We start from the raw sequence: 11,089 nt of genomic DNA, 5'->3' as shown, positions 1-11,089 counted from the left end.
AAGGCCATGGAGTGCCCCAAATATTGTCTTTCTGCATTTTTCTAATGTTCTTTAAAATTTATGATAAATGATCTCTTGCTAGTTCTAGGCACAGATCCAAGCATTTTGCACACATACTCTTGTGATAAACAAGCAGGACTTGCAGAGTGTCATCGTAAAGCAAGCCTTTATGTCGAGTCCCACAGCTTCTTCAGACGCCTTCTCTAGGGCCAGCTCCTCCCCCGCCCTGTGATGGAAATCTGGGGGCAGATCCCACAACTTTTCTGGTATCTCTTAGGTAATAAAAATCCCCTGGCTGCCCTAGTTTCCCCAAACAGCCTCAGTTCAGTAATTAAAATGTTCATTCCCACATCATGGGCAAAAATCCTCAAGTTCATTTAGAGTTAAAGCTTCGTTTGCTACATCCCCTCCCCCTTCCATGTTCCCCCTTACCCCTTGTTCCTTGGGCAGACGGGGTGCCATTGGTGGACAGGGCTATGACCTCTAACCCCATTCCAGGCACTTCCTTTGGATGTGGGGAATGCATCTCCTTTCTTAGCCTCTGGGCTGTCGTCTTGGACAAGAACTAGCCGTATCCCAGGTCTGTGTGGTCCCTTCTGTGTGGCACACATCTGGCCAAACCGAAACACTCCCATATCTTTTTCCCGACAAACTCTGGAAGCATGGGCTTCCCTAACTCAGGAACCTCTCTCCAGAGCTGGGGCCATAGTCCCCTTCTGGCTTTTCCAGGTGTGGAAATGAGCCCAGTCCTCTGTGTCCAGCAGGTTGTAGGCTGTAGGGAACACTTAGACTCTCTGTCTGTCTCTCTCTCTCTTTTCTCTCACCTACTACAGTTCCGTGGCATAGTGCAAAAACTCAATAACTAGAAGAGACCCCATGGTATAGTTGTTAGAACCAAAGACTCTGGGTTCAAAGTCTCAGCCCTGGCTTCCGACGCCAGCTGTGCCATGTCCTAGCTGTGAGATGTTGGGCAGCCTGCTCCATCCACTCTGTGCCTCAGTTTCCTGATCTGTATAAAATGGATGATAATAAAGCCTGTCTCCTCGAAGGTTTAGGAAGATTAAATAAGATAAAATTTGTAAAGCGCTTAGAGCAGTTTCTGAGACATTTTAGGCACTACGCAAGTATTTGTTAAATAAATATCAGGTGAAAAATAGTCTGAATAATAAATAGCAAAGGCAAGTTAATGGCAAATTTACCAGGCACTCTTTAATTTCAGGCATTCTGGGTTCTTTCATCCTAATCTCTTTTGGGTGATGTCCAAGCAGGATCTGCCTACAGCCACGTCCCCCTGAGACATAGCTGGTATTATAGGAGGGACTAGAGGTCTTCTTAAACACTATAAGATACCCCGTCCTGTTTTACTCCAAGTGCTAGAAATGCTAGAAAGTATGTGTCTAGGGAGGGTGACTCAGGGAATTAGGAGGAATGACCACTGCAAGAATTCCCAGACACAGTTTTTCGGAAAGGGTTTCTGGGAAAAACAAGATTAGGGTGGGCATTGAGGGTTTCACTTTTAAACACTCTACCAGCCCTGCAGCCTGGTTATCCCACATCTTGTTCTGCTCTGTTCCTTACTGTCTCCTCAGGACAGGGATGGCCTCATGGATTATGGGACATATTTGAGTATCTTGAGACAATTAATTATCCTACTCTTGACATGCCTGAGGGGGCTAAAACTGAAACACAGGGAAATTATGCAACTGAGCCAGTCACGTAGCGTGGGTGGGGCTGAGCTGGGTCAGATCTCTGGACTCCAGATTTACGTTTAATCTGATGAGATTCACCACCGCACTATTATCCCAGCACGGAGTTTGTTTAGTCACAGAAGCTGCTAACATAATTTAAGAGATGTGTGGTCAGGGACCCTTGGGTCGTCGGGTGAAAATGACGTTACCAGGAAATTTAAAAATGTAAAGCTCTGGAGAAAGTTGTGTGTCACAATAAAGTTGGGGAAAAAAATCAAAACAAGACTAGAAATCATTTGTCTATATAAGCAAAAGGGAAATTGTTTCATTATAGAAAATATGGATATAGGATAAAGTTATTACTAGCTCACTGATAACTTCCAGAATATACTAAGGTTGGTGTAGCCTCCAACAATTAAGAGAGCATGGGGCTTCCCTGGTGGCACAGTGGTTGAGAGTCCGCCTGCCGATGCAGAGGACACGGGCTCGTGCCCCGGTCCGGGAAGATCCCACATGCCGTGGAGCGGCTGGGCCCGTGAGCCGTGGCCGCTGAGCCTGCGTGTCCGGAGCCTGTGCTCCGCAACGGGAGAGGCCACAACAGTGAGAGGCCCGCGTACCGGATAGCATGGATTTGGAAGAAACACTTTATCACTGCATGTGTGCATTTATGTTTGAGTATCTGACCATCTAGGGATTCATTTTTTAAAAAGTTTTATGAAGACTCAAAAGAAGTTGAAAAAATACTCATCTTTTATTTTTAATTCTTATTTTATTTTTTTTTTGCGGTATGCGGGCCTCTCACCGCTGCGGCCCCTCCCGTTGCGGAGCACAGGCTCCGGACGCGCAGACTCAGTGGCAATGGCTCACGGGCCCAGCTGCTCCACGGCATGTGGGATCTTCCCGGACCGGGGCACGAACCCGTGTCCCCTGCATCGGCAGGCGGACTCTCAACCACTGTGCCACCAGGGAAGCCCCATCATCTTTTATCTTCTACTCTTTCTCAGTTCCTTTCCTGGCTCCCACTGAGTGAGGCAAAGGGTAGTGGAAAGAGAATGGGTTCTGGAATTGTACAGACCTGTGGTCAAATCCTAACTCTACTACTAATGAGGTGGTCTTGAGAAATTTTCTTAGTCTCTCTAACCTCTAGTTTCCTTATTTATGGAATAGTTATGGTGATACTTAGCACACAGGGTTGAAGTAAGCAAAGCCTCTCCCAATGCCTGGTTCACAATAGACACTTAGCTAGGGATGGACCGTAGCATATTTTAGACTCATGAAAAATCCCAGTTCAAAATGGATTTATCAAAGGAGCATGACACTGATGCAAGGATAGATAGATAGATCCAAAGAACAGATTAAAGAGTTCAGAAATGGACCAATTAAATGGTTAACTGATTTTTGACAAGGTTCCAAGATAATTCAATGGGAAAAAGGGTAGTCTTTTCAACAAATGGTGCTGGAGTAATTGGACACCCATATAAAAAAAGAAAATAAACTTTGACCCATAACTTGCATTATATACAAGAATTAACTTGAAATGGATCATGAACCTAAAGGTAAGAGCTAAAGCTATAAAACTTCAAGGTGAAAAATGGGAGAAAATCTTTGTGACCTTGGTTTATACAATATTTCTTTAGGATACAAAAAACACAAATCAGAAAAATTTTGATAAGTTGGACTTATCAGTATCAAGAAATGTTTGCTCTTCAAAAAGACACTGCTAAGAAAATGGGAAGCCACAGACTAGGAGAAAATATTTGTAGAAAGGATTTATTTCTTTAACATTGCTGTCTCTTGATACTATGGTATAAAGTAGATGTAATCAATAATTCTTGTGTGTCCCCATCCTTGCCCTGATAGAGTGCACTTTCTAGATGCTTTTCTTTCCTCCCTGACTATTTATGTCATTATTCACTGCCATAATTCTCATAATATTGTTATGAGTGAGGGCTGGAGAGAAGACTGAGCTTCGTGTTGTGAGGCTGCAAGCCCTACATCTTAAATTCCGTTCTTGGTGGGAGAGAAAAGAGCAACAATGAAAAATATGAAGACAGGCACGTGTCCATCAGGAAGCAAACTGAAGCCCTTGGTAGCAACAGGACACTCTCAACAACGACAACAAAAAGCATAGACTGAGCGTACACATTCTTCCAGATATGGTGCTAAGTGCTTTACTTGCATCATTTCACTTAACTGTAAGAGAAACATATGTAGGAGTCAGCACGAGGTCCCAGAGGCAGCAGGGACACCAAGCAGGCCTCTAGCAGAGTTTCACTTGGGTTGTTCCCTCCGTGACACCTGCAATGAATTGTGTTCTTCCTATGTCCCTGTGTTGCTTTATCCTTGGGATGCCATTCTAGATTCATCCATGTCTTTTCTTGGTTTTACCGTCTTGGGACTGTTGGCTTGGTTTTGAAGATTTATCTTGCTTGAAACTTCAGCCTCTGTTTGGCTCCTTGGCACCAGGCTTTGTACTTCCTTGTTCCTTAGGTCTGTTAACCCCTTTCCCACCTCCTCTCTGCCTCTTCAAAGCTTCCAATTTGCAATGTTTGACCATCCCTGGGTGATTTTTAATCTCATACATCCCAGGGTACATAATCAACACTACACAATCAACAGGCATTATTCTCATGGGTTTCTCTTGTTCTAGTGTCCCTGGCAAACCACTGTAGGCGTAGCTGAAGAAGAAAGCCTTCAGGTACTTACACTAAATACAGGTTGAAAAAGCCACGTCTACCTTGACCAAGGTAGCTGTGGAGTTTTTTAAGTAGATGTCACTCTGGGGATGTCTTTACTGGTGTGAGCAAAGTTCCAGTGTATGGATGATCTTGGAGTTGGAATGGGCAGCTGTCGATACCTGATAGCCAGCTGGAGACTTATGGGCAAGCACCGCCCAAACCACGAGGTGAGTAGACCAGTGGGGAAAACAACAACATGCACTCCTCATCCTGCTCTTTCCACAGGTGTCCAAATAGAATTAGAGCCAGGTGCTACCCCAGTGGGTTCATGTAGCAGCAGTGAAAGTCCCCATGCTTGGGCTCTATATGTGCCTGATGGAGCAGAGTTATGGTACCATGTTTCCCTTCAGCTTGAATTTAACAACAGCAGGACCACAAGAGATGTCTTCTCTAGAGTAGATTCCCCAAGAGAGTCTGGCTGAAATTCACAGGCCACAGGCAACTGGGGGCAGAGCATTGTTCCTGCTTTACTTCAATTTAGGATGAAAGCTTCTCAGAATAAGCATCCCGGGCAGCAGACGGACTGACACCAAAGTCTTCAATCCCTTCGCCAATTTTTTTTTTTTTTTTTTTTTTTTGCGGTACGCGGGCCTCTCACTGTTGTGGCCTCTCCCGTTGCAGAGCACAGGCTCCGGACGCGCGGGCTCAGCGGCCATGGCTCACGGGCCCAGCCGCTCCGCGGCATGTGGGATCTTCCCGGACCGGGGCACGAACTTGTGTCCCCTGCATTGGCAGGCGGACTCTCAATTACTGTGCCACCAGGGAAGCCCTCCCTTTGCCAATTTTGATCTCTGTGACCATTTTAACACAGGGTCTTCTAGGTTTTAAAAGCTTGAACTGTGCTCAGTTGCTTCACCAGAAGAATCCCTGCTCCTCCCCGACAGCAAAGAGATGTGTGAATATCTCTGTGTGATGCAGTTATGCGTCGTAAAACTGGAGAAAAATTTGCCTACAGTAAGTATCTTGCGCTGTAACCTGTTTCCACTTCACACAGACTATTGGAAAGCATCTGGAAGATATATATCTATTATTGTTAAAAAATAGATTTGTGAACGTTACGAGATTATGATGCAGAAGACAGGTAGAATCTCTCTGTTTTTAAAGGGCTAACCCACACTCACCAGCCTTAAATCTTAGAATGATTAAGCTGACAGGGACTCAAAAGCTTGCACAGTTCATGTAATTCTACATATTGAAGCCCCCTACGTCCAACAGTTTCACAGATCAGGACCCTGAGGTGCAGAAAGGTTCAGTAGGGATTTATTACATTTGCATAGTCAGTGGAAGAGCTGAAACTTAAGCCCTGGTTCCTTGACAGTAAACCCTGCGCTTGCTTGCAACTATCTTTTATCTAGATTATGGTATTTGTCTGTCTCTGAAAACCTTGAGAGACATCATGGTTATTCCCCAAGAGGGAGATGAAGTGTGAACTAATTTTCAATGAGAGTGGACTTTGGGAGAACAGTTCCAGCTGGGCACATTGTTTTCTCCTTTTTCATGGCCACCTGAAAACTTTGGCTGGGTGCTGGCAGGGTGGGAAGCTGTTCCTGCTTCCCAGTCTTTTTCTGTTCACAGCTGCAAAGTTCAGTGAGTTGAACTGCCGTGCTGTGAGTTCACTGTTCACTCTGCCACGACCAACCTCTGTTGTAAATTTTCCACCCTGAACACGTGACGATGTATTTCTTGACTGTATATCCCAAGGGCGGCAGCGGAACTGTCAGAGCGCCGAGCCGCACACGGAGCAAGAAGTCTCTTGGACTTGACGATCTAGGAATTCAGGACTTGGGACAAATTTGCCAGCCCTTGGTAAGTTAGCAATGCCGCTTTGCTTCAGAAACATAGTGAAAGGATAGTTCTAGCAATGTGTAGATGCAGTTTTCTTTTCCTTTCTTTTTTTCCCTAAGGAAATTTTATCCTGAATTAAAAATAGACTTACGTTTGAAAGCAAAATGTAAACTTTTTTTTCTGCTCAATCAGTTCAAAAAGTTTCCCCGTGATTAAGACGTTATTTCTTTTCTCTAGGCACCCTTGTCTTACACTGATTTTTTTTTTTTTTGCTTTTAAAATGATAAAAGCAAAGCTTTTTACATGCTCACTTTATGAAATAAAAAGATTATGGACATGTCTACACGAAAAATAAAAGTCTTCCTCTCATTCCCTCCCACCTCCCCGTGTCCCCATGCACCCCAGCCCCTCACAGCTGACCCCTGTTAGCTGTATGGTGGGACCTCTTACTGCTCTTTCTCCACGCAGCTTTTCGCTTTTTTGATACTGCAGTTCCACAGATCTCGTGCTCGCCCTCCTCCCTGTACTGTGGCCACCCCGTGGGAGAGTTCTAACCTGCACGTTTCTCCCCAGACCCTGGCTGTGTGAGCAGAGCTTCAATGCTGAAGATGGAGCCTCTGAACAGCACGCACGCCAGCACCGCAGCCCCCAGCGGCCCCCTGGAGTCCCATGTGCCGGGCAGCGGCAGCGGCAGCGGCAGCGGCAACGAATACTTCTACGTTCTGGTGGTCATGTCCTTCTACGGCATTTTCTTGATTGGAATCATGCTGGGCTACGTGAAATCCAAGAGGCGGGAGAAGAAATCCAGCCTCCTGCTTCTGTACAAAGACGAAGAGAGGCTCTGGGGGGAGGCCATGAAGCCGCTGCCCACCGCGTCCGGCCTGAGGTCGGCGCAGGTGCCCATGGTGCTGAACGTGCTGCAGGAGAGCGTGGCGCCCGCCCTGTCCTGCACCCTCTGCTCCGTGGAAGGAGACAGCGTGAGTTCCGAGTCCTCCTCGCCCGACGTGCACCTCGCCATCCAGGAGGAGGCGGCGGACGACGAGCTGGAGGAGACCTCGGAGACGCCCCTCAACGAAAGCAGCGAAGGCTCTTCGGAGAACATCCACCAGAACTCCTAGCACCCCCAGGACCTCTGGAGGTGGCCCCATCAGCCAGCACCCGTAGAGCGAGGAAGGGCACTTTTCGCGTCTGGTTTCACCTTTGCAGGGCAACTGCCGCTTTCAGGAGACCCTCGGCAAGCCCCTGAATGGGGCGGGTGGGGTGGGGGACAAGTCTCAGACGGAGCCAGCAGCAGCCCGCAGTCCACGACGCGCCTGTGGTGTGGACGTGCCGCTGAAACAGCCCTGAAGACGTGCAGTGTGTACCTTTCCTTGGGATCTGGGGGTCGGGGTTCCTGTGCGGAAGTCGGCAGGTCGATGTGCTCGTGGTTGTCTCCTTACAGGATGCCCTGGGTAACACCTGCAACATCTGCCCACTCCCAGGGCTGCCAAATGCCTAGGGCATCCTGAGGGACTAGTTTCGATTTGACAATTTGCCTAGAGCTTTGTTCTTCTACATCTGATTGGCTGTAAGTACCTCTAATGTGAACCTGTGGCTTTAGTTCCCCCTCGGGTTACAGAGTTTCTTTTAGAGGTCTTTTGGGTTAGAGGGGGGATATTTGACGGAGGACTTTTGATGGGAGGGAGCTGGAGATCTGACTCTGGTCCATTCGCATTCTGTAAGGAAAACATAGGCAATTTTTAAACCTGTCAACGTTGGCTGGGATTATAAAACTAATCTGCTATTTTGACCCTTTGTCTAACCTGTGACTTTGAACTCTGATCTGGGACCATCCAGCATCACATGCTGACATGACATCTTTTTTGCTTGGAAGGGCGTCCCCAGAATCTAACCTGCTCTCCGAATGGCCATGCAGGGAAGCTTCCCAATCTTTCCAGAAGGGGTGATGGTGAGGTTGAACAAACCCAAACCGTTAGCTCCGCTGCTGCTTTTTTTTTTTTTTTTTTCCCAGCCCAGTTTTCTGAGCTGGGAGAGGATATAATGTGAGCCTCCACAACATGGCATTTCGGCACGTAGCTGAGACTTAGAAGGGCATACTCCGGTGAGATTGTGCAGAGCTGGGGTCCAAGTTCTCTGTTTCTTAATCCCAAGCCCCGAATCTGATTTGCTGTGTGGTCCTGGGCATGTCATCAAGAGGCTTACTGCCTTCTTGAGATTCCTGATGATCTAGATCCCCAGAGGGCTGGGAGGATGTCTTTAGATTTTAAGACTCTGTGATAAATCCTACATGGCCTGGTGTGAGGAAGTTTGGACAAAATATTTCCCCCTTGGCCAGTTAGTCTGAAAAAGGATCTGCTTACTTAAAGGGGCAGTTGGAGACGGAGAACACATGTAGCTGGGAAATCCAGGGTGAATCACTAACCAATCCCTGCTGTCACTTTCCCAGCAGTGAATCAAAGAGGCAGATACCACATTTTACTCTGCAGGGCTGTCTGGGTAGTGGACTATTAACGCTCCAGTTAAGGGAATGAGACATCTAAGAGAAAATGCTCAGGAATGCTTGGTAATGTTTCCCTGTATTCCTGTGGTCAGTCGCTTTGCAGCAGACTCTAGGCCCTTGAAGACAAGGCAGAAGAGAAACACACCAAAAGGTCAAATTTAATTCTAGTAAAAACAAAAACTATTTTTTTTTTTTAATACACTCTCCCTGGATTGGAGACAGCAATAACTACTGTTCCCATGGAAGGGTTAACAGTGTAGGAGCTGGTTTATCAGTTCGCCTTAACACAGTGCTAGAGGAAATTTATGTTTGGGGGAAAAAAGGCCCTCCGTTCACTTTAAAATTCAGAGTGTGGATTTACTCCAAAGGGGGCTGTTTAAGGTGAAAGAAGCCAAGTTAAGTTTGGCCCCTTGCCTGGAATCACTTGAATTCTGAAACTTTACTGCGATGGACATGTGCGTTGTCACATTTTCCATTGCTTAATCCTAAAGTTTGGTGCAAGTCTATCTGCGCCTATTAAAAAGTGATGTATATACTTCCTTCTTATTCTATTAAGTTGTACAAAATTCTCTTCTGTATTTAACAGTTTGTAATTTTCACAGTATTTTTTAATTTAAATAAACACATTTTCCCTAGGAAGTTATGAGTTTTCTTTGATCCGTCAATAGAACTCCTAATTTCTAAGACATCCCAGATGCATTTTTCCAAGCCATCTCTGAGTCTGGGTCATCTTCCAAGTCAGACTCCCATGAAGGCGTATCTTATTTCTGCCTAAATCATAAATTGAGCAGGGCTAGGTTTTTCCTTCCTTTGATATGCTTTGCAATGAATAAAAAATAAGCTGTACATAGGTCTTACATCCACTTCTGTTTTTAAATTTGGTGGCCATGGGGTGAACATGCAGTGACATGGCAACTGTTGTGAAGATGTTCCTCCAAATTTGGTTGCAAGAAAACCTTTGATTTACATGTTGCCTGGACAAATATTATCCACACGTGACCACAGCGGCACAGACTAATGGGCAGGGAACTGCTGTATATAGATGTTGTATATACATTCGTATACACATATACATAATGGGGAGGGAGATTTTTGTGTACACACAAGCTTACGAACATACCTAAGCACACAGGCCATGAGTTAGGGCTGGCTCTCTCTCCTCTCACCGTCACCTCCACATGAAGACTGACTGTCTAGGTTCCTCCCCCTGGTCCTGCTATAGCTCTGAGCACAGCCAGCCTGTCTCCTTTAAGATTTTATTTGCACAGTTGGAAATGCTAAAGAAAAATTACCCAAACTGGTGACCCATTTTGAATTAAGCAGATGGTAGAGAGTGGCCTGACATTTATGTTTCTCCATTTCCTGTGTGTTTGGTTTTCCTGTTTGAAGTAAATGTTTCCCTTAGGTTCACAAATAACCGTCTCCCTAAAGGATTTATCTGGCAAAGGTACAGGGGAGCCTGGATGCTTCCCATATCAAGCATCTCAATCCACCAGTTGGTACTTTGACAATGTAAGATGAGAAGATTATTTTAAAAGACAAGGAAGCGCTTCAATTTATCCCAGCTTAATGTCATTCTTGGGGAGGAAATAGTTAAGGAAAAAACTTTTTACCATGGGCGGAAGAAGAGGGATTTCTAAACTCTAATTGTCCTAAAAATATGCAGAGTACACTATGTCGTTTTAACGGAATATTTGTTTTCTTAAAAAAACCAAAAAACAAAAAACAAAACAAAAGAACTTCTAAGCAGAACCTAAGGCCCAAGGGGTTTAGTCTGTGTGGATTTACTCATGCATGTGAGAAACTGAGAAGGGAATTTGGCCCCATGCACCTAGGATATTAGAACCATATTTTAAAGCACTTAAATGTTAGGGATGAGGTAAATGGATCGTCCCGCTTGCTCCATGCTGTTCTAATTACACCTTTGTACGTCAAAGTCAGGCAGGGATGCTGCAGAGAAAAAGATTTTTTTCATGGGCAGAATCATGGGATCAAAACTACCAGGAAAGGCTGAAGCTGGGCCAAGGAGTGAGTGCTCTTGGCCTGTGATTCTGGTTGGAAAGTAGACCCCATGGTACATTTGAGAGCTGCAACTGGAGGGTTTTGTGGTCAGGCACGCACTTTCAGGGCTCAGCTGAAGAAGGGTCATTTATCATCCTATAAAACGCTGCTCTGATCCTAGACATAGTGGAACAGACAGAACATTGAGCTAACAATGCAATGAATTCTCTAGTTTGAGAGCATACATTTGCTTAATCATTTCACCCAGAATCCAGGCACCCTGTTGGAGGAAATCACAGGGAGTATCATGGGTCATGGGACAGGAGGTGGAGTCTAGGGCTGGAGGGACCCATGTCAGCTGACTAACCAGGATGGTG

At 45.7% G+C, this 11,089-nt stretch overlaps 1 protein-coding gene across 1 annotated transcript; it reads left to right on the top strand.

The window, feature by feature from the left end:
- Nucleotides 1–6,810: 6,810 nt before the first annotated feature.
- KCNE4 (potassium voltage-gated channel subfamily E regulatory subunit 4) lies at nucleotides 6,811–7,329 on the top strand (the record flags this gene model as incomplete). The annotated part of the gene is made up of 1 exon (XM_079709719.1): nucleotides 6,811–7,329. One exon carries the CDS (start codon nucleotides 6,811–6,813, stop codon nucleotides 7,327–7,329), a length of 519 nt encoding a protein of 172 aa, XP_079565845.1.
- Between the last annotated feature and the right edge of the window lie 3,760 nt (nucleotides 7,330–11,089).

The sequence above is a fragment of the Hyperoodon ampullatus genome, assembly GCF_949752795.1.
Source record: "Hyperoodon ampullatus genome assembly, chromosome: 8".
In the NCBI taxonomy this organism is placed as follows: Eukaryota; Metazoa; Chordata; class Mammalia; order Artiodactyla; family Ziphiidae; genus Hyperoodon; species Hyperoodon ampullatus.
Note: the sequence above shows the minus strand (reverse complement) of the source record. Positions and strands in the feature narration are given on the sequence as shown.